This window comes from Podarcis vaucheri (genome assembly GCF_965113315.1).
Source record: "Podarcis vaucheri genome assembly, chromosome: 12".
In the NCBI taxonomy this organism is placed as follows: Eukaryota; Metazoa; Chordata; class Lepidosauria; order Squamata; family Lacertidae; genus Podarcis; species Podarcis vaucheri.
This window is the reverse complement of record NC_138750.1, coordinates 26137635-26161087: the sequence shown is the minus strand read 5'-3', so window position 1 is coordinate 26161087 and position 23453 is coordinate 26137635. Positions and strand designations below refer to the sequence as shown.

At 42.6% G+C, this 23453-nt stretch overlaps 1 protein-coding gene across 2 annotated transcripts in view; it reads right to left on the bottom strand.

Moving 5' to 3' along the window:
- Positions 1 to 742: 742 nt before the first annotated feature.
- HACL1 (2-hydroxyacyl-CoA lyase 1) overlaps positions 743 to 23453 on the bottom strand; it is a 27846-nt gene continuing 5135 nt past the window's right edge. Inside the window, exons 3-17 of one of the 2 annotated variants that reach the window (XM_082193427.1) lie at positions 19819 to 19859; positions 19055 to 19135; positions 17980 to 18052; positions 16357 to 16434; positions 15070 to 15164; positions 13128 to 13240; positions 12063 to 12198; positions 10375 to 10480; positions 9700 to 9783; positions 8500 to 8601; positions 7862 to 8016; positions 6595 to 6753; positions 6367 to 6474; positions 4634 to 4820; positions 743 to 1838 (exon numbers count right to left, since the gene is read on the bottom strand). In XM_082193427.1, coding sequence (XP_082049553.1) covers positions 1806 to 1838; positions 4634 to 4820; positions 6367 to 6474; positions 6595 to 6753; positions 7862 to 8016; positions 8500 to 8601; positions 9700 to 9783; positions 10375 to 10480; positions 12063 to 12198; positions 13128 to 13240; positions 15070 to 15164; positions 16357 to 16434; positions 17980 to 18052; positions 19055 to 19135; positions 19819 to 19859 — 1551 coding nt within the window. In that variant the 3' untranslated portion in view covers positions 743 to 1805. The remainder of the gene's footprint in view (positions 1839 to 4633; positions 4821 to 6366; positions 6475 to 6594; positions 6754 to 7861; positions 8017 to 8499; positions 8602 to 9699; positions 9784 to 10374; positions 10481 to 12062; positions 12199 to 13127; positions 13241 to 15069; positions 15165 to 16356; positions 16435 to 17979; positions 18053 to 19054; positions 19136 to 19818; positions 19860 to 23453) is intronic. The other variant, XM_082193428.1, reaches the window with a different exon arrangement.

The following is a 23453-nucleotide window of genomic DNA, read 5'->3' as shown; positions in this document are numbered from 1 at the left end:
TTTCCAGGGAGTCTTCTCTTCTCATGAGGTGGCCAAAATATTGGAGCCTCAGCTTCACGATCTGTCCTTCTAGTGAGCACTCAGGGCTGATTTCCTTAAGAATGGAAATCTAAGCTTCCGGTTTAGAAGGCTATAAAAGAGGATTAGACCAATTCATGGAGAATCAGTCAATCAACTGCTTTATTTATAACGATTTCTGAATAGCAGGAACACAAGCAAATAATGGAAGTACAGTGGTACGTCGGGTTACATACACTTCAGGTTACAGACTCTGCTAACACAGAAATAGTACCTCGGGTTAAGAACTTTGCTTCAGGATGAGAACAGAAATCGCGCGGTGGCGGCAGCGGGAGGCCCCATTAGGTAAAGTGGTACCTCAGGTTAAGAACAGTTTCAGGTTAAGAACAGACCCCCGGAATGAATTAAGTACTAAACCCATGGTACCACTGTATGTCTCCATTCTTGGTCTTCCCCTGACTCAGCTGGCTGGCCACAGCTGAAACCTAGAAATTTGTCCTAATCCAAGTTACGTCCGAAGCCCCACTGAAATGTGTGGCATGTCTCAGGTATTCAGGACTTTAATTGCGCACCATTTTTTCCCATTTCTTGAGACCTCATTAAACTCACAAAGGATCCATTTGCTTTTTTCATAGGCATAGCGAGAGAGTTTAGTCTAACGAAAAACTGGACATATTGATGATTTAAATAAATGCTTTTAAAATGACAGACATAACACAAGCTCCACTATTTAAAATTCTGTATTTGGTATGCTGATACTTTGTTCAATATTTTATCAGCTACTGACATATTTTCAAAACCACTTATGAAATGGCTCAATTATAATTCAGCAGTTTCCCTACCCAATAAAACACTGAAAAATTCCATTGGGGGGAAAAAAATCCAAGTTTTGCATAGTACATAGTTATGGAACAAAGAATCGTGAATGAAGGGTGCCCTCTGGTGATTTTATGGAGGCACTGATTAAACAAACATTTGTTTTCAAAATGAATTATACAGAATGCTGATTTTTCAAAAGTGGGTGGATATCAGGTATAGGAAGCTATTAAAAATGGTTGAGCAGCTTTATATATTCAGAACTCATCACACTATGTCCATTTACTGCCATAATGTAAATGCACACTGAAATTCAGAACCAGGCTCAGTGGCTTTTATTTAACCCGCGCGCAGACTCTGAATTTGTTTTAAACTAAATTACTGTTTGTTGACAGCTCAGTTGTAGGTGTTTTTACACCTTAACTTCAACAAAAAAAAGTCCAGCTTCCAAGGTGGAATTTGTTGCAACGTGGATGCCATGAATGTAGACACGAGGCCCTAAATGCAGCTGCAATAGCGCTGAAATTGCACTGTATGGAAAAGCACATCTAGTGCAGCACTATGGTTGCTGTCAGCCTTTTGAAACAGGGCTGGGGGAGCATTGGCTCTTCCGATGCTCTGGAATTCCAAGCCTGAGCAGCCCCAGCCAGCATAGCCAATTGCCAGGGAGGACGTGAGCTGTTTCGCAAACCGCTCTCTGAAGTACCTCCCTGCTCATTTAGCGGGGGATTTTGAAACGTGGGCAGGGCCGCCCACCTGTCAATCATGTGATATCATAACAACACCATATGACACCCACCCACCTGTCAAATCTGGTCCATGGAGCCAAAAAAAGCCCCCTCCCCCAATCTATATTACCAATACTTTAAATGTGACCCTCAAATTACATGAAGAATTAGTGTGATTCCGAACGTTCATTCGCTTTAGTTCAGTGGTCTTCTGCTGATGTGTTCCAGTCCTTGCAGCTTCTGCTACATGTTCGAACGGGTCAACCAATGAAAATCCTAAGAATACAAAACAAAACAAAAAACAAAAAACACACAACTATATTCAACATTCAGGAACGAGAGGCTATGCTAGCAGATTAAAATATTTTACAGAAAGAACAATCTTATTTTTCCAGCAGTAGAATACTGGTAATAAAGCAACACTATAATCGTAGCAAAAGTAAAATTGCTTTTGTTTCTGATGTTTTCTATTTGCTTTATGGTTCTCTTTTGTAGGCTATCTTGAAAAATCTCGATTAGTGAAATATTAATTTATTTTAAATATATATAAAATAAAGCAACACTATCACGTTAGCACAATAAAAAGGACAAAAAGTAGGTAGTGATGCTTAAGAGGAGTAACAGAGAGCATCATGCAAGGAAAGGGGGAGGGTGGTTGTGAAGGACCCCAGGGGCTGCCTTGCTGCTTCCAGGGTTTGCCACCTGCTTAGAGGCAGGTTCAGGGACCCCAGTCAATAGGGCTTGCTGGCAATCAATAGGGCTTACATTGGCTCCCAGCACATTTCGAAGCGTTGGTACTAAATGGCTTTGACCCTGTATACCTGAAGGGGTGTCTCCATCCCTATTGTTCAGCCGAGACAATGAGGTCCACCTCTGAGAGCCTTCTGGCATTTGTCTCATTGAGAGAAATGGAAGTTACAGAGAACCAGGCAGAGGGCCTTCTCAGTAGTGGCACCCGCCCTCCCATCAGATGTCAAAGAGATAAATAACCACACAACTTTTAGAAGACACCTGAAGGCAGCCCTCTATCAGGAAGCTCTTAATGCCTGATGTATCATATGTTTATATATATATATATTCTGTTGGCAACCCAATCAAGATGAGTGAGGCATAAGTAATAAATTATTATTATTAAAAGGGGTGCCTGGGAGGAGAGTCTGCTGACAGAAGTGGCTGGTAGCTTCCCCTCCCTGCTGGATAGCCTGACAAGGCAGATAGGAAACAGCTGGAGCCAGAACAGCTGCCGACAATGAGACGTCAGAGCAGCTTCTGAGAGAGACTCTGGAGGAAGGGAGGGGCTTGGCATCAGAGGGGCTGGTTGGCCGGCATCCCAGTCAAGCAAAAGGCAAGCAGGAAGAAAATTCTTGAATGGAGCTCGAGTGGCCGGCTGTCAACGCAGAGAGGCATTTAGCTGTAGGTCACTCTAACTCAGGAGTCAGTAAACTTATTCAGCAGGGGGCTGGTCCACTGTCCCTCAGACCTTGTGGGGGGCCAGACTATATTTTTATTTTTATTTTTGGTGGGGGGGAAATGAATGAATTCCTATGCCCCACAAATAACTCAGAGATGCATTTTCAATAAAAGGACACATTCTACTCATGGAAAAACACGCTGATTCCCAAACCACCCGTGGGTTGGATTTAGAAGGCGATTGGGCTGGATCTGGCCCCCGGGCCTTAGTTTGCCTACCCATGCTCTAAATCAACAACCAGACTACAAAGTAGACTTCCTTTGGTGCGTTTCTTTGACTCAATCCCAAAATGGTGGGAAGGGCTTGGAAAAGTACAGAGTGCAGGTTTGCACTTCCTGGGTGCTAAATTGTCTTTGGAGGCATCACAGTGTTGGCTGGGGCAATGAGGGGGTGCTGTAACACCTAATCTCCAATAAAAAGCCGTGAATTGAACATTCCCTGTGTTTATTTCCCTTTGAAGGAATGAATGCAGCTCCTTTTCGATGTAGCCCTGACCCATGGATGCCCAGCTGTGGCCAGACTGTCTCGCAATACTTCCTGGGAAGTGTAGGGGAATGAAATGAAAAGTAAACCTAGTGGACAAGTGTCTGTACACGTTATACAGTGGTGCCTCGCAAGGCGAAAAGAATCCGTTCTGTGATTCTCTTCGTCTAGCGGTTTTTTCGTCTTGCGAAGCAAGCCCATTGACGGATTAGCGGATTAGCGGCTTTTAGCGGCTTATCTGCTGATCGGATCAGCTGATAAGCGGCTTAGCGGCTTAGAAAAAGGGGGGAGGGGAAAAAAACCCGCAGGAACTCGCAAGACATTGTCGTCTTGCGAAGCAAGCCCATAGGAAATTCGTTTTGCGAAGCACCTCCAAAACGGAAAACCCTTTCGTCTAGCGGGTTTTCCGTCTTGCGAGGCATTCGTCTTGCAGGGCACCACTGTATTACATATATATATATACACACACATACACACAAAGACAGAACTACGACCCTTTTTCAGACACAGACAGATGTGCACATGAATGTTTTAGTATACAGTCTACAAGGTTTGGAATGTTGTTGTTCAGTGCACTTGTACCTCTCTTTGCTGTTCTGTGACCACAAGATACTCTAGCCTAGAAGCATTTTAAAGAAGCATAATGAATGGTGACCAGAACTGGGGAGATCCAAGTTAGGGAGATCAGCCAGCCATAAGAGACCTCAGAGTGCCTGTTCTTAGTCATAACTGTTTATAATTTTTCCTTTAAAAAAAAAATCAAGTCTGGCAGGCATATGGATTGTGCAAAATAGAAATCCATACAAAACTGAAGGCGAGGTTTAACCTGTTAAGTTATTCTCCCATTACAAAGACTGAGGAAGGCATTTGCTATCAAGTCCCCCTTTGCTCTCCCAGGTTATTTGCTGGTTTAACAACGGAAATTGTTGAGAGTAAATATTGCTTTGTAGTGCTTTCTGCCAACTTTTCTACTTTGAAACCTCAAGCAGCAGGCTTCGCTTACCAAGATGCCACTGAATCTTTAACACAGATATTTCACTATCGAAAGAGTTACTCCATTTAACACAGGAAGTGATGATTTGCTTACACAGAATGGGAGAACAAAATGGACACTCACCTGCTGCTTCCTGTCTGACTGTGGATCGATCATGACGTTGATGAGGGAAGGCACATCCTTTCCCGCCAGGCTTGTTTTCAGGGCAGCTTGCAGTTCCTCTGGTCTCTGCACAAAGTACCCTTTGCCACCAAAGGCAGACATAATCTGCTCATAGCGAGCGTTTGGCAATAGAGACACTGGAGGAATGCTGAAATGAAGCAAAAAGATGTCTAGCTTTGCTCAAGGAAAGCTCCTTGGCATCATAAAAGGTCACTCTGTTGATATGATAAATGCGCCCAGCAAGAGAAATTAATTGTTTTCGTGCCTCAGGGAGATAGATCAGGGCCTGTTTAATTACTGTGCAAGCATTCAAGGATTATTTCAGTGGAGGTTTTAGCCAGGAATAGGAAACCCCAGTACAGTGGTACCTCGGGTTACGATCTTAATTCTTTCCAGAGGTCTGTTCTTAACCTGAAACTGTTCTTAACCTGAAGCACCACTTTAGCTAATGGAACCTCCTGCTGCTGCCGCCGTGCAATTTCTGTTCTCATCCTGAAGCCAAGTTCTTAACCCGAGGTACTATTTCTGGGTTAGCAGAGTCTGTAACCTGAAACGTCTGTAACCTGAAGCATCTGTAACCAGAGGTACCACTGTAATGGAGACCTTGTATCTCTTCCATTCACTTGCAAAGCATTCTGGATGATTTCTACAAAGCACTTAAGCACATCTCTGTAGCTTTCCCAGACAACATGAAATAGTGCCTCACTGGACAAAAGCCAGCATAATTAAAGATTTAATTGTGGTATTTTTATGGTGGGCATCTGTCTCACACTCTTGGCTCTCAAATTTTCTATCTGTGTGGGCATGACTGTGCTCATTTCCTTTTCTGCCCTTTGAGCATTTTGCTGTATGAGGATGCTTGGAAACAGAGTGTAACTTTTCACCTCTGGAATGTTGGCACAAAGCTTATGGAAATACTTCCCTATGAGCTCAGGATGCGCTTCACTAAGAGCTCAACACACCTGTGCTGCCAGAGTCCTCCTCCCTGGCTGTCCATGCTCTTCTTTCGATTTCCCAATAGCAGAGAATAACTCAGAGAAACCACAGTCACCTTTCACTAGAATGAGTGAGTGTGCACTGTACTGCTGTCTTTCCCACAGTCTGTGGCACCACCTTGTCATCTACACAACTACAGTCATACCTCGGGTTACAGATGCTTCAGGTTACATTTTTTCAGGTTACGGACTGCCGAAACCCGGAAGTACCGGAACGGGTTACTTCCGGGTTTTGGCGGTCGCACATGCACAGAAGCGCCAAATCGCAACTCGTGTGTGTGAAAATAAGTGATCAGCGGCCTCGAAAATAAGGGATCAACAGCCTCACCTGTCCCAGGGACAGTCTATGGGATATCTAACAATCCGGGAAGCAGCGGGAAACGGCGCTGGAATAAGGGAATTTCCCACAAAAAAAGGGAAGGTTGACAGCTATGGTGCAGACGCGCCACTGTGAGTTGCGGACGCTGCAGGTTGCGAACGTGCATCCCGCACGGATCATGGGAGCCCAACACCTCAATTATCTCACTGGAGTTTGATTAGGGGTGGTAACACCCAGGAGATTCTATTATATGGAAATGGCAATGTCTACAGATGTACGACCATGATTATCGTTTTACACTAGAACCCTGGCACACACACAATTTCCAACAGGAAAACATTAATAAATCAGCTGAGCAAGCGCAGCACAGAAGTACCCACCATGCAGAAGGTTCTCCCAGCTTCAAGATTTCCTTCCACGTATCTTGATCCAAGCCACTGTATATCCCATTGTTATTGACTACGATAATGACGATCGGCAAATGATATCTGCAGTTAATCCCAAAGAGAAACACATTCAGAATGGTGTCATATTCAGGGGAAACTTGGCTACTCCACTTGTTCTGAATAAGACATTTTTAAAAAAGGTGAATCAGACAAAGGTTTTACCTGCAGATGGTCTCTACCTCCATGCCAGAGAATCCAAAGGCACTGTCTCCTTCTATACAAACGACACGTTGCTCAGGATTACGGTCTTTAGTAACCATAGCAGCTGCTACTGCAAAACCTAGCCCAACTCCCATGGTGCCAAAGGTACCAGCATCAAGCCTAGAAAGAAAGAAAGAAAGTCTGTCGTCTTTTCTTCCAACACATATTTTCGGCCAGCTGTTCTTAACTCAAATCCTTTGTGCCTTATTAAAGTGGCACAGGATATCTTTAGAAATAAGAGATACAGCATGTATTCCCAAGCAGAAGTGAATAAAGTGTGGATTTGTAAACGTTTGATAAATGAATGTTACACTGAATTGGTAGTAAGAAAGGGCCTCTTTACAGTCATTAAGTTACAACATTGTCATTTTAGCTGTTTTCAGAGTTAAATTCCTGGCATTTCAAAGCACATGCTAATTATTTGCATCAAGCTGCTCAAGGCTCAGGTGCAACCATTGTTTTCCCTCTGAGATTTGTACCACAAGGAAAATAAAAGCATGTCAGTAGTTAGGGCAATTTCATAGGCTTCTCGGGTCATTAACAAAAAGGTTCATGAAATCTATTCCGTGTGTAATGCCCTGGAAAAATCAGCTGGGAGCTTGAACACAACAGAAAAGCAATGGCATTAGCACTGTAGCTTTCAAACTAAAGTTGAAATAAGAAAAGTGCCTTGTAATACCTATTAATGTATATAAATATATATATTAAGAGATCTGTTGTGTTTAAATAGCCACACACAATACATGAAGGTCATGGCAAAGAAATATCTTTGCTACAAACATTTCTCCACAAATATTTCTTCCAGGCTTTTCCACTGTTTCTCCCAAAATTCTAATTACAAAATTCAAGTTTTACGGTGAGAAAGCATCTGTTCAAGTTCTACGATATAGCATGCAGATGTTGGACTCTAACCTGAAACATTCTGAACTTTGGTGTGTAGATACAGACATCTAAAGCTAATGAAGAAGATTCTTCAGTTGCTAAGATAAGAAAGTACCCATTCTATTGATTTTTAGAAGTATTATACCCTGGAGCATGATTTTTTTTGCTCTAGGCCAATAGAATTCATTATATGATGCAGAAAAACTGGCCCGAGACCAGATTTCATTTGACCCGCAGACCACAATGATGAATATCTATGCTGAAGATGGAGCCATAAAATAATGCCCAAGCTTAGAACTGTAATTAAAAATTAAAACTCAGAAGGAAACTCTTTTTTTTTTTTTACCTGTGGCGAGGATGATAGTTTGGAAGCATAGTGCGCCCAATGTCCATAGTGTTTGCTCCCTCGCTAACCAGAATGCAGTCCTTTGGCAGAAGTTCCCTGACATGGTGGAATACTTGATAGTAATTCATTGGCAGATGCTTGCGTAGTGATAATGCCTTAATGGGGAAACCAAAGCAAATAAAAAAGCTTCTGAAGAGCTACTGCTCCTACGGCTGCTGTAGCTGTAAGGATTGTGAAAAGATGACTGATATTGATTCATTTATGGGAAATAGACTTGAAGTACAGTTGTACCTTCGAAGTTGAATGGAATCCGTTCCGGAAGTCCGTTTGACTTTCAAAACATTCAAATACCAAAGTGTGGCTTCTGATTGGCTGCAGAAAGCTCCTGCAGCCAATCGGAAGCCGCAAAAGCCCCGTTGGACGTTTGGCTTTCAAAAATAGTTTGCAAACCAGAACAGCCTTGCGATGTTTGGGACCCAAAATATTCGGGAACTAAGCTGTTCAACTTCCAAGGTACTGAATTTTTTAATTTATTTTTTAATACAGGAAAACAGTGCACAAAGATTAACAGAACTGCAGTTTTAATTTCATAAGAACAACCCTAATATATTTTTACTGATACAAATTGCTAGTAGTACCTTGGATGCTTCCTCATTGCTTTTCATTTTTGCCCGTAGTTCTTTCCACCACTCTGCGCTAGAAGGATATTTCCAAGACATTTTGTTTAGCTGATCAAAAAGCTAAAGAGAATAGTGAAACTGTTACCATGGAACAGCATCATGCTTTTTTGCCCCTTTGAATTGTTGTTGATATGCACCTTAAATAAAATATACAAACACACTGTAATTCAGATGTTGCTGTCTTATATCTTTGGGTATAGGGCGGTATAAAGGTAAAGGGACCCCTGACCGTTAGGTCCAGTTGCAGACGACTCTGGAGTTGCGGTGCTCATCTCGCTTTACTGGCCGAGGGAGCCGGCGTACAGCTTCTGGGTCATGTGGCCAGCATGACTAAGCCGCTTCTGGCGAAACCAGAGAAGCGCACGGAAATGCTGTTTAACTTCCCGCCGGAGTGGTACCTATTTATCTACTTTCATTTTGACGTGCTTTCGAACTGCTAGGTTGGCAGGGCGATACAGAAATAAAATAAACAAAATTCCCATCATCCCTGATCTTTGGCCATTCCGACTGGGATTTACCAAGCCCAATCACAACTAGGGGGCCACAAATTAGCCACCCCATCTCTACCCCGTTGATGAGGTATATATTGATGGGATATTAACATGCCTGGATAGTTCAATTGGTCGGAGCGTGGTGCTGATAATGCCAAGGTCGCAGGTTTGATCCCGGTATCAGACAGCTGGATATTCCTGCATTGCAGAAGGTTGGGCTGGATGATTCTCAAGGTCCCTTCCAACTCCACAATTCTATGATTCTATGATGTATGGGTATCGGCTCCTGCCCAATATATCAGCATGAGGTTTGCCCCCAAGACATTACCGTATTTTTTGCTCTATAAGACTCACTTTTTCCCTCACTTTTTAGGAGAGGGGAAATGTGTGTGCGTCTTATGGAGCGAATGCAGGCTCACAGAAGCCAGAACAGCAAGAGGGATTGCTGCTTTCACTGTGCAGCGATTCCTCTTGCTGTTCTGGCTTCTGAGATTCAGAATATTTTTTTCTTGTTTTGGTCCTCTAAAAGTCTTGTGGTCTGGTGCGTCTTATAGAGCGAAAAATATGGTAACTGATAATGCACACTAGCCAAAAATGGCTCAAAATCAAGCTATAAATTCCTAAATCCAGCCAAACATAAAAAGGTATCTGTGTGTTCATGTGTTACCTGCTCCGTCACTGCTTTCACGTCACCCAGTAAGGCTGCAGCGGGCTTCACGTTATTCCCCAGCTCTTCTGCACAAATGTCTACCTGTCAAGTAAAAAAACAACAACCTGAACATAGGTTTGATTACAGCGAACAGCAAAAAGAGTTACAAGGTAATGTTCGCACTAACATTTCTCTCTTAGAATGCATCTCTTCACATTTCTTTTCAGCTCACAGCAAGGAACACAAACAGGTTGTTTGCACTCATTATTTCCCCACAGAAGTTAACTTTCTGCTGCTATACCTTGCTTGGACCTGCTGTACTAAACCCAGCGTAATAAGAACCGTCACGCTGCGTGAGACAAACTGCCCCCAAGAGCAAAAAATGCAGCAGAAGGGTCAAACCTGGCGGTAGAAAAAGGCAGGAAAAAGAAGAAACAGTTGCACAAATGAAACCGGCTCCCGATGCGTTTCAAGGAAACTCTACATGAAGGATAATACATTACTTCTTGATTTAATTACTTAAGAGGACTTTTCTTCTCCAGCTCAGCTAAGTGTATGCTACCCTGAGCCTCACGGAGGATGTGATAAAGACGTAATAAATAAAAATCCCACTAACCTAGTTGTAGAATAACCAGCCACCCTAGACTGTGCCATACCCTTGACTGATTCTTTATTATGGCTTTGTTTGAATACCTGGATAATCTTTACATCCGACCGAAATCTTGGAGGAAGACCAAAGTGTAGAATCCAATTCAGTCTGGCACCCAGTAATATTATGACATCAGCCCCCTGCAGTGCCCTAATAGTTAAAAACAAAGAAAAGAATTTGATGGGACCTTAAAGACCAACTAAGTTAGTTCTTGGTATGAGCTTTCGTGTGCATGCACACTTCTTCAGATACACGTGTATCTGAAGAAGTGTGCATGCACACAAAAGCTCATACCAAGAACTAACATAGTTGGTCTTTAAGGTGCTACTGGAAGGAATTTTTTTTTTTTTATTTTGACTATGGCAGACCAACACGGCTACCTATCTGTAACAAGAATTTGATGGTTATTATTTTTGTACACGTTAGAACAAAAATTTAAAAAGACACTTGGAAAATCAGAAGTTCAAATTTTGATGTCTTTTACCCTGGGAAAACAGTTTCCCACTCCAATGGCACATTATCTGTAGGTTACAGTCACTCATTCAGGCTCCACCTCCTAGACTGCACTGCCATGGTACTGGGAGACACATGGTTGCTGCTTCACCAGCCACCAATTCTGCCAACCCAGTTGCTGCGTCACCGCGAGATGTCCCTCTAACATTTCCGTCATTCAAATGTTACTGAAGCATCGTAGAAACCAATTGTGGAGGGTAAAAACATCAACCAGAATAAAGACAGGCACTTAACAGTTTGCTCACAGGAAACTGAAGGTAAATTCCAGTTACTCACTGGCACAGCAAATATTATGCACAAGATTTCAGACTGCACACACAGTCTTAAAAGCCTACCAAAATAAACCGAATTTGACACTAAGAAAAGCTGAATTTTGCACGCTGTATACATTGCAACCCTGCCCCCCTCTTTTTTCTAGTTATAGAGAGGGTCAAGGAATGATGCGTGGCACTGAAGTCCCAAATGACTGGTGTGGCGATCACACAGGGTCCCCTGACGTTTGACGGCCTATTGATCCCTGTGCCACCACTATGATCACTTCCCCGCTGCCACCAACCCGTTTCACTCAGGTACACACAGAGTCCAGACTGTTGTTAACATTAAATCAAATAAACAAGTTTGTTTTATAAGCCTCAACAAGGTTATGGTTTCAGATAATTTTTCTTGTCAGTTTCTTAATCTTAGTTTCTTTACTGACCTATACCTTCCTAATAACTTCTAATTGATTATCCCAGCTGTCTATCTGAGAGGGCCTGAGTTACAGAGCCACTGGGAAATTTCCTCCCAACCTAATGGCAACTAATGGTCATGATTTCATAGCTTTGAGGACAGTGAACTGAACATACTAAACAACTTCCAATTCATACTTTAGACCAGGCTTCCTCAACCTCGGCCCTCCAGATGTTTTGAGACTACAATTCCCATCATCCCTGGCCACTGGTCCTGCTAGCTAGGGATCATGGGAGTTGTAGGCCAAAAACATCTGGAGGGCCAAACACGAGGAAGCCTGCTTTAGACTATGCTTAAAATAACTCTTCATCTGCATGGATAAGTTCCATATTTGTAAGGCTGAAAGAAATTACTTTCCTTAAACTCAGCTGTAAGCAGCAGCAATTGGTGTTTTATATTAAGGGATCATTTATGGAGCGGAATCTTCAAGAAATATATGCTTTAGCTTACGGTGTTGGACAAGAGGGGAAGATCTGATTCATATATTTACCTAGATCTGGCTGCAGCCACACAGTATGGATGGTTGTCAGGAACCACTCCCTTCCCCATTGGTGTAGGCAAAAATGGAAGCCCACATTGGTCCACCAACTTTCTGATGCTGTTTTCAGCATGTGCATAAGCAGCACCTGAGAAAGACACCCACCACCACAAGAGATTCCTTGACACTGTTAACATAGCTGCACCTGTCAGATGAAGAATCCCCCCCCCCCCGCTCAACGTGTAAGAATCAGAAGTCACTGAAGTCCCGCATACTGACAAATCAATTAGTTTTAAAACTGGCAAAGGTAGCTGCAGCATTCCGGGTCATACATTCCTCACAGCAAATCCATTTTCAGTTAGCCAGTGATCAGTTTTAGCTGTGGAGGATTAGGTTAGCCATATGTACTAGTTGCAATAGCTGCACATTGCTATATATCTGAATGGGGAAGTGGGTGGCGCTGTGGGCTAAACCAGAGCCTCTTGGGCTTGCTTATCGGAAGGTCGGAGGTTTGAATCCCCATGATGGGGTGAGGTCCTGTTGCTCTGCCCCAGCTCCTGCCAACCTAACAGTTCGAAAGCACACCAGTGCAAGTAGATAAATAGGTACCACTGCGGCGGGAAGGTAAATGGCGTTTCCGTGCGCTCTGGCTTCTGTCACAGTGTTCCATTGTGCCAGAAGAGGTTTAGTCATGCTGGCCACAAATGCCGGCTCCCTAGGCCTGAAAGCAAGATGAATGCTGCAATTGCCTTTGACTGGACTTAGCCATCCAGGGGGTCCTTTACCTTTACCTATATCTGAATACCAGCTGCTGGGGAATAAGAGCGCAGAGGGCTACTGTGCTTGTGCCCTGCTTGAGGGCTTCCCATAGGCATCTGACTGGTCAAGGATCTTTGGTGTGATTCAATAGGACTCTTCTTATGTCTCTTGCATAAACAAAGGGACATTGAATAGAGGCCGCTGTATTTTTCTCAAGGGGGTTCATCTGCAATGTTCAGGAAGAATTTACTTTGTGATATAAGGAAACTCCCCCCTCGCTGTACTTTACAACCAGCCGTAAGCTTGAAAGAGGATTACCTTTGCCAATAATTAGGAGTGGCTTTCTGGAATGTGCAATGAATGAAGCCGCCCTGGAAACAGCGGCCACTTCAGCCATGCTGATGGGAGGTGCTGAGCAGCACTCGATGTATCTGGAAGGCAGAATGAAAAGGCCATTGTTTTCAAAAAAGAAATAGGAAGTCATAGAACTGCGGAGTTGGAAGGGACCACAAGAATTGCTAGTCCAACCCCCTGCAATGAAGGAGTCTTTTGCCAAACTCACAACCCTGAAACTAAGAGTCACTATAGTCACTTTTTAAACAGAAAAAAACCAGAACTTAAAGACGAGTTTTGCTTTGTGTTTTACTTCAAATGTTCTACTAAGCAACATTGTTCTACCAACATACACAAATGGCTTCCAAAAGAAACTCAAGTATTTCATTATATGCTTGTTACAAACGCTTACCCTGTAATAAGTTTCTAGTAGTCCACAGCCAGCAATTTTGCAGCGCAGTCTATGGTTAATACAGATTGCACATTCTACCTCGCAACATGTGGGAAGCCACATGCAGAATGGCACCAGCAGGCACCAGCTACATTCCTTCCTAAGCCGATTTCTTTCAAACAGCTGGAACACAACATTTCCAACAAAGTAAGCGTTTTGTTGTTGTTTCAACTTCCCACTATTTCCTTTGCTTACTTCTGTCAAATACAGGCGAGGGTTATTTCCCCCTCACAATGATTCCTCAAGAAACAAGACTGTAAAGAGAGCTGCAAATGGTGGCTCTCTGTGTGAGAGAGACCCACTGCAGTCTCCTATGTCCCCCTCCCCCACCATAAAGGCCTTCACTGAAGTCGGGGAATGTTCCAGAAGAACCTTCAATGAAGCACTCGGAACTGCAGTCGGAAGGTGGCTGGCTGCAAAGAGGGATGGGGAATTTGTGGCCCTCCAACTTTCCTCAGCTGCAGCCAGAATGGCCAATGGTCATTCCCCATTTTGCGGAAGCCATGCCCAGCTGCCCTAAGCCGGACATCATACCTGCTGTCAGATGTGGGGTGGTTAAGGGCAGGAAACAAGCAAGACCTTAAGGTAGGCAAGGAGCAAGGCATACTCCCCACTGGCATGGCCCTTTAAACCTTCAAAATCAAAAGTTTAGAGCAGCTGGTCCATATTGCTTCTTTAAACCTCTGAAATGGGACGTTTATGGAACAGTGTGGGGTGGGAGATTGAGCAAGGCATGACACTACTTCCAAACAGTCTGACATTGTGCTTTGAAGGCCTTCAAAGCTCAGCATCACCTGATGTCACTGTGATGCTTGATGACTAACAGGTGTGGGTAGGGAGATAACAATCAGGCCCACTTCCCAGAAAAGCTTCCTCACCCTAGATTTATCATATAGGACTCAAAACAACAGTTAATCTGTAGCATCTCCTGTCAGCAATGTCTCACCATTTAACAGAATGTCATTTAAACGTTGGTTCACTGGCATAGATGCTTAAGTCTCTTCCAGATCTGAAGACTCTTCCTAATAATGGTGAGCTCAGTTCTTCCAGGTCTTATTCTAGATCAGCCTTCTCAACCTGGTGCCTTCCATGTTTTGGATGGTCTCAGGTAGCACAGGTGGGACTTGTAGACACAAACGGCTGGAAGGCACCAGACTAAGGGTGATCAATATGGGAGTTTCCCTAAAAGGCGTATGCTAAGTAGCTATTTCAGGAAAGTAAACTGGAATCTGCTGGATTGGACACATCCCAGCTGATCAGGAAGCTACTGCCTGATCACATCCAGATCTCTTCAGTGTCTTTTACTATGAGGAATTTCTTGTGTTTGTTCAATATGTAGAGTTTATGCTTTCCCTTAGCAATACACTGCTGCAGGGGTCTCAAACACAGGGAAAATGACAATCGAGCACACACACACACACACACCCTTTTTTTAAAAAAGGAAACAAGCACTCATCTTAATAATAAAGGACTCACTTGACAGAGCTCTTCTTCACCTGCATATTTACAAAGTCTCCTGGTATGTCAATGTAACAGGCACCTGGGCGACCATAGATGCTATTTCTGACAGCCTAGATTGATGAGAGAGAGAAAAGAACATAAATGTGCTACAATAATTAAACTTTTTAAATCAAAACAAAAACACACCACCACATTTCATAAAATGCATTCCAAATTTGCAGGCAATGGCTAAACTTATTATCCAGCTTGGAGAACAAGAAAGCAGCTGGATTCAGCTTGCAGCCACTGTTATATCTGGAGTAACCAAGTCAAAATCTCCTGCTGACTGCCTATTTTAAGTAACATGACCCCCATGTAAATGCCCTGGAGCTGTTCTTCGCTTTCTCTGGATTCTTTTTGTTCCAGCGCACGCCATAGGCTGAGCCAACACTCCTTGAAACTCCTATTGATTAAAGACTCAAACGGTGGCTCAAACAATCGTGGCAGTTGTAGCAGGGAACTTTACAGGACTGTTTCCTGGAAAGTTTAGAGAATAAACGTGTCAGCCACAAAAATAAACCTGCAAGGCTACTCCTTTAGAGAGTAACTGGAAGGATTATAGTGTCGTTAAGCACTCCGTGCTTGTTTTGTATAGGATATATATTTTGGGAGAATAATGCTGTGTTCACAAAAATTGTTTTTCTAAGAGCAGATGGAGTATTATTTACACTTTTAGGCTGCAGTCCTATAACACATGCTGGGCTCTGAGCAAGTGCCATTAAACTCAGTGAGGTTTACGTCTGAGTAGACATGCAGAGGGCTGCACTGCCCACTATATATACAAAATAGCACATGTAAAGTATTAACATCTTCAAAAGCATTGGATGTTTTCTACATTTATAGGATGATCCTACAACTTACTGTTCGAGATGTACCAGTGAGAGGTGTGCCAATTCTATCAAGATGTCACCTACAATCTACTATAATGCACTGCCCCTGTAATACAGTGGTACCTCTGGTTACGTACTTAATTAGTTCTGGAGGTCTGTTCTTAACCTGAAACTGTTCTTAACCTGAAGTACCACTTCAGCTAATGGGGCCTCCTGCTGCTGCCGCACTGCTAGCGCACAATTTCTGTTCTCATCCTGAGGTAAAGTTCTTAACCCGAGGTACTATTTCTGGGTTAGCAGAGTCTGTAACCTGAAGCGTATGTAACCTGAAGCATATGTAACCTGAGGTACCACTGTGTTCTACTGCTGGTTGCCTGGCCTACAGAGCTGAATGCTGAGGAGCAAGCATCAATGCTTTTCAACTGCTTCATACCTTCTCAATCACAGCAGGAATATCTTCAAGACTGCTGGGTCTGGCGGAAAATTTGCTGTACAGCCGACAAGCTTCAACCTAGATTCAAGCAGACACATATGCTAAAGCCAACTTCTACCTGTTTCTCATTTTCTGACAGCATGAGTTTTATTGAAAGGAAGTAGCTCGGCTGGACCCAACCAAAGGTTTGCTCAACATCCTGTTCCCCAGTGTCCAAAGGGAAAGCCCACAAGTGGGGAATGACGGCAGTGGCCCTCACTGGCTATTGCTCTGCAGGAGCTGGAATTCAGTGCCATGCAGCCTCTAAAATTAGGCATCACAGCTGATGCCAGACAACACTATGTTAACATGCAATATTCAGTAAAAGAAAGAGTCCACATAAAATCACAACAGCCTTTAAATCCAACCCATTGGTGCTTTCTGCAAGAGAGGGCATGTGACAGATACCATCCTATCAGGACGTCCATTCTGCAAAATGTCAGAATCGGGCCTTCGTTGCTGCAGCATCTAACCTTTGGAACTCCCTCCCACTATATATCAGATAGATGCCTTTTCTATTGTCCTTTTGGCACCTGTTGAAGACTTTCCTCTTTTAACAAGCCTTCTAAGTGGAGATCTTTATCCCGGCTGGCATCTGTATTGGATCTGAAGTGATTTTATATATGTGTTGAGATGGTAGTTGTTTTAAATTGGTTTTGCATATGCAATAGTTTTATACATGTTGATGCTGTATTGTAACTTGTTTTGGGGTGCCTCGAGGAAAATGATTCATAAATTAAACAGCAACAATGAATAACAAAATATTTTATAAAATAAATAAACTCAATCATTAATTTCATATATATTTATTTTGTTTTCTAACATTTATATACTACTTGATTGTAAAACAAACAACTCAAGGCGGTTTCAAAAAGAATGAAACAATAAAATTGTTAGTAAAATCCAGTGAAACATTCAGAAAATTAAAATCACAATTAAATTAAAAACATACCAGCATTCTAGATATCTGGATAAAAAAGGTAAAGGTAAAGTGACCCCTGACCGTTAGGTCCAGTAGTGACCGACTCTGGGGTTGCGGTGCTCATCTCGCTTTATTGGCCGAGGGAGCCGGCGTACAGCTTCCGGGTCATGTGGCCAGCATGACAAAGCCGCTTCTGGCGAACCAGAGCAGCACACGGAAATGCCGTTTACCTTCCCGCCAGAGGAATACCTTACCTATTTATCTACTTGCACTTTGATGTGCTTTCGAACTGCTAGGTTGGCAGGAGCAGGGACCGAGCAACGGAAGCTCACCCCGTCGTGGGGATTCGAACCGCCGACCTTCTGATCGGCAAGCTCAGTGGTTTAACCCACAGCGCCACCCGCGTCCCCAGATATCTGGGTAGGCATGTCTAAACAAAAATGGTTTCAGCAGGTGCCAAGAACAGTACAGTGAAGTTGCCTACCTGATATCATTATGCAGGGAGTTCCACAGTGTGGTGCCGCCACACTTAAAGATCAATTTCTTACATATGTGGAATGGGTATTATGTGGCATTTGTAGCAGTGCCAGTTCCACAGATCGAATACCCTAAACCATTTCATGCAACACGTTTAGGGAGGAAAAAGTGACCAAGCTGTGTACCTGTGGAAATTCTTGGAAAGCTCCCATCGTTTCTTGATTTCTGTCTGAGGAACCTCCAATAACAATCAAAGGCCTGGGGAGAGGGGGGAAAAACATTTCTTGGAGCCAGGGGTCATGAATTATCAAGATTCCGACACACAGTTTCACCTTGATCCTGCAAAATGGCAGCATGGCATAAACCCAGCATCTGGTACCCAGGAATCCATGGTGATTGGGCCCAGGAATCTTCTAAGAAATTGTAAGCATGCTCTGCTTTGACAGACTCACCAGCTGTTGGGGGAGTCAGAGGAAAGGGGAGATAGAAGGCTGAATCTAGTCCTGCCTTCCAACACAGGTAATTGGCACTTCCAAGAGGATGACTCCAATTAATGCTAATGTGTGGGAGGATCTTTTGAATTAGGACCATCACCATTTTGGGCCCAATCTCACTATCTTACTTATGATTTGGCCTTGCAAGCTTTCATCACTTCAAAACAAGATTCATACAGGACTCAACTTAACATATCACCAATTTGCCTAATATTACAGATGGCAGGGTTTTTTTTGAGAGGGAAACACACACAGAGAAAGGTTGAATTGGTTCTGCAAAAAGATTAAGAGATTTTTGCCTGCTCTTTTATGACTGGATAAACAAGATGCCTCTTACCCTATCAGATGATATGATAGTTACCAACCGATAATGTTATCATGTGCTACAGACACTGCACTTAAAGGGTAAGATGCTGTTATAAACAACATCTTTAAACCAAGTTATGGTGTGATTATATTGGTCACATAGCTGACATGATTCAGCTGACAGATTTCCTAAAGTATCGAGCTCTTTTCCTGTATGATAATGAACTTGGCCGCTGTAAAAAAGATCTGAAATCTATGGAGGAGTCACCAAATGTATTTATATGCTGTCCTAGCGCAATGCCCTACCTGCTTAAAACAGCACACACAGAGAGAGTAAAGAAGCAGAAGAAAAATGACATTTTATCTGGCTTTCACGATACATGATTTGTATTATAACTTCAGATTAATTAGAAATTGGACTAACAGTCGATCAAAAAAACAACAACCATAGGTTCATTACCAGCAATTCATGTTTGCATTTGCCATTCCACCCAGAGCATGTATGAGGCCAGGACCAGAAACTACAAGGCACACGCCAGGCCTAGAGACAAAGGGGAAGAAACAAAGAAGGTATATAAAAATGTATGGAATGAACACACAGATTTAGCAGGCAGGGAAGCAAATCACTCTAAAGGCATCATGAGGAAACACTGTCATAGGACATCATGCTGAAGAATCAATTTGGAAGGAGAGAGGCAGGCTACAAATTTTAATCAACAAATCATACAGGAAGTCAGAGAGGCTCTGGGGAAGCATGCGCATATGAGTAAGAGAGGAGGGGTGTGACTCCTTTCTGTGAAAGTATCTCCTTAGTATTGGCCACAACCCCAAAAATTCTCATGGAAGCTGATGTGCAAGTGCATATTCTTTTTGTAGAATGGAAAACTTCAGGATCTTCAGCAACCATTTCCTTTTCATCCTTTTTGTTTACGTTTGTTTAGGTTACATTTTCTAAAAGTGGCCTTTTATTTACTAATGGAGAGAAGCGCTTGCTGCACATATACAGAGGTTTGCAGTAGAGAAAACATTGTAAAGTGGCAAGTAGATAGAGGCATACAGATAGCAAAACACTGGTGTACAAACAGTGAAAGCTTGTAACTCTGGAAGGCAACTACAAAGTCCTAGAAATCAATTCCTGATGATGATGATGATGATAGAACCAGGATTGTTTTTGCCTTTCAAACAATTGTTGACTCTGAAGACCAACACAAGGAAGCACCTTACCTGCCCGTCAGATACCCAACTGCAGAGGCAGCATAGGCAGCCTATTGAAAAATAAAACAAATATTTATCAGCAAGCTGGTGAATGGGATTTTGGTAGTTATAACAAAAAGTCACCCTTAAACACCCCCAACTAGTAAGCTGAGAGGACTTCCTACGGATGTTCAATTGAAGTAAATGGACTATGCTCAACACACAAAGATGTCCACATGTGAACTAGAATTGACACAGCTTCTGAACTCAGATGTTCATAGCTACAATAGAAAGCTTCTTTTCAGACTCATTTCAGCTGGGGAGAGCCAGGGGGAGGTGGAACCTACAGGCAGAAGGGAATGCCTTCACACTCCCATGGGCACCGCGTAGATGACTCATATCATCTTTACAAAACTTTACAAAAACAGAGATTTGTCCAGTCAAGGGTATCACCCAACATTTTGCATAGCAGAAACATTTCCTCTTCCAGGTGCTACTGCTTGCACTAGCATTGCATAAACAAGTGTTATGCAAGCACACAGATGGAAATCTCTGCACGTTTTTTCAACCAGTATTATGGAAAGTCACTTTGGACTACTTCTGTGACTATTTTTCCCATATGCCAGCAGGTGGCATCCAAGAGAAACAGTAGGGAAATTAAACAAGGCAGGGGGGGAAATGGTAGAAATTGCTCCATCAGCACTGCAGAAACAAAACTGCACTACTCACTACTTGGATTCGAGTGGACAGCTATTTCAGTCTAGAAACTATTACACGAGAATGTTATCTGTTTCGTTACAATCGACCTTGTTCTACAAAAATATTAAAGTAGGTGCAACAAATGAATTCAGTTTGGGGCTGCTTTTTTTTATAACCGAACACTCAACAATTCCTGTTTTGCTTTCCAGCTGTTCTGTGAGTAGTTGAAACTGCACAACTAAAGTTGATGCATCTCAGATTGGGACACGGCTCAGAGGAATAAAATTTAGGTTAAAAGAAAATTGAGGTCATTTTTTGAGGTCTTGTCAGTGAAATGGGTGGCCTTTTCTCAGTGGTGGCATCCCGACTGTGTAACACTATTCCCAGGGAGGCTTGCCTTATGCTGTTTTTATAGTAACTTCACCCCCAAGTAAAGACACTATCATGCTCCCAGGCCCCTTGAAAGCCTGACTTCTGAACCACTGTTACTCTCTCTCTGCTGGAAGTTTTTTTATTGTTGTTTAGTCGTTTAGTCGTGTCCGACTCTTCGTGACCCCATAGACCAGAGCACGCCAGGCACTCCTGTCTTCCACTGCCTCCCGCAGTTTGGTTAGACTCATGTTCGTAGCTTCGAGAACACTGTCTAACCATCTCGTCCTCTGTCGTCCCCTTCTCCTTGTGCCCTCAATCTTTCCCAACATCAGGGTCTTTTCCAGGGAGTTTTCTCTTCTCATGAGGTGGCCAAAGTATTGGAGCCTCAGCTTCAGGATCTGTCCTTCCAGTGAGCACTCAGGGCTAATTTCCTTAAGAATGGATGTGTTTGATCTTCTTGCAGTCCATGGGACTCTCAAGAGTCTCCAGCACAATTCAAAAGCATCAATTCTTCGACGATCAGCCTTCTTTATGGTCCAGCTTTCACTTCCACATTTTAAAACTGTAGTCTATTATTTTATGCTGTAAGCCATTCAGTAAAAAGTGCTACCAGAAGGATTTATAGAAATAAAATAAGGATGTAAATAAAATAAAAAGGTGTGAAATGGTTGCAAACACACACACACACACACACTCTCTCTCTCTCACTCATCACTTTTTCTGTTTCAATGTTCACATAGGAAACATCAAGGATGCAGTTAAATGATTGGAATTGGTAAGTTATTATGACAACAGAGATTTACCAGAGAAGTTCCCCCATTTATACCATGGTTACATTCATGCAAGCATGTCAAACTTATTTACTACTGATAATGAAACTGCCACACTGAATTAATGGGAAACACTGCAGCAAAGACAGACTGACGTAATTTTCCAAAGCATGTTAAGGGTTGTTCCTGTCCACTATTTCTATGCCATCTGTTACATCACAATAATAAAAAGAGCAGGCAGCTTCCTTCTACCCCAACAGAAAAAACCAATGTTTTAAACTATCGTTTGTCATTGGCCCTGGTTTGCACCTCCTATTAAACCACAGTTAGTGCTTACAATGGTTTGACACAAATCAACAAGAGTGACACTGAAGGCTGCTCCATGTTCCCATTCCTCCTCAGCTGTACCAGGACTGTACCAGGAGCGACAAGCCACAAGTGTTGGCTTGTTATATCGTCTGGACCTGTCCTAGACTCATGGTTTTTACCAAACAAACCCCAAGTGGAAGCCAAAGTTTATTCTTGGTTTACTGCTTTGTTGGGGGATGGAGGGAACCACAAGTCTGGGTTCAAAAAGCATCACAAGCCAAGGCCTGTAGTGTGTCACTTCCAGAGCAGTGTAGCCAGGAGCGGGGAAGCTGCAAAGGGAAAATTTTTAGAGCGTGCATCAGCATGGTGCTCATTCACATTAAGCCATAGTTAAACATGAAAAGCATGGCTTTTTATTGTTATTTATACATTTTTTTACAATTTGTATACATACAACACATTGTCCATCACTTATCTCTTTCCTTAAGACTCCCATCTCTCCATGCTAACCTTGATCTTCTGCATATTCTGATAATCTACCCATTTTTGTCTCTAATCTTCCTTTATTTAGTATTATCTGCTGCTCATATGTTAACTCCTACTTGCAAGTTAAATTGAGTATAGTAGTCTCTAATATATTCTCCAAAATGCTTCCACTCTTTTCTTAGTTGCATCTCATCTTTATTTCTTATTTTCGTGGTTATGGTTGCTAATTCTATCAGTATATTCTGCCAGATTTCTTTCGTGGGTACCTCTTTTTTCCAGTTTTTCGCATGGACTATTCTAGGTGCTGCTGTCACATATAAAAAGGAGGTTAAGTGCCTTCTTCGATTATAAGCATGGCTTTATGTGAACTGCAAACACACCCCTCAGCGGCCTAGAATTTCACCTCAGCGGCCTAGAATTTCTGTTACATCAGGCTCTAGCAGGTGCATAGCTGTCAACTTTTCCCTTTTATTGCGAGGAATCCTATTTGGAATAAGGGAATTTCCCTTAAAAAAGGAAAAAATTGACAGCTATGGGCAGGTGGGATGAGGAGCAAATTTAGCAGAATCGTGAGGTGTGCAACTTCTCCTGAGCTAGATGTGTCATATTCCAAAACAAGAATCTATGCACTGGGCAAAACTAATAATATCACCAATTTATATGAGAGCCTATGGCATTGCAAAGTATATTCAAGCAGTTTGGTTGATAATTTGGGGAAAGGAGTCAATCCTCCCCACAACAGCTATCTAGAATAGATGCAAATATATTCTACATATAGAAAGCCCTCAATCCCTACCCCAAAATACATGCACATATGTGAGCAGGAATGAGCAGGAATGGTTAAATAACCAATAATAGGTAAGTCCAGAAAGCATAGGAATGAATAGTCAACATGGCGCTTAGCGTAGGAGTAAAATATTGAGGTAGCAATTTAGATTCAACATGGTGGGTGAGAATGCAGTTTTTACATAATACCTTTGACGAACAGAAGAGGGGAGAAAATGATTACTACTCAGAAACCAGAAGGCA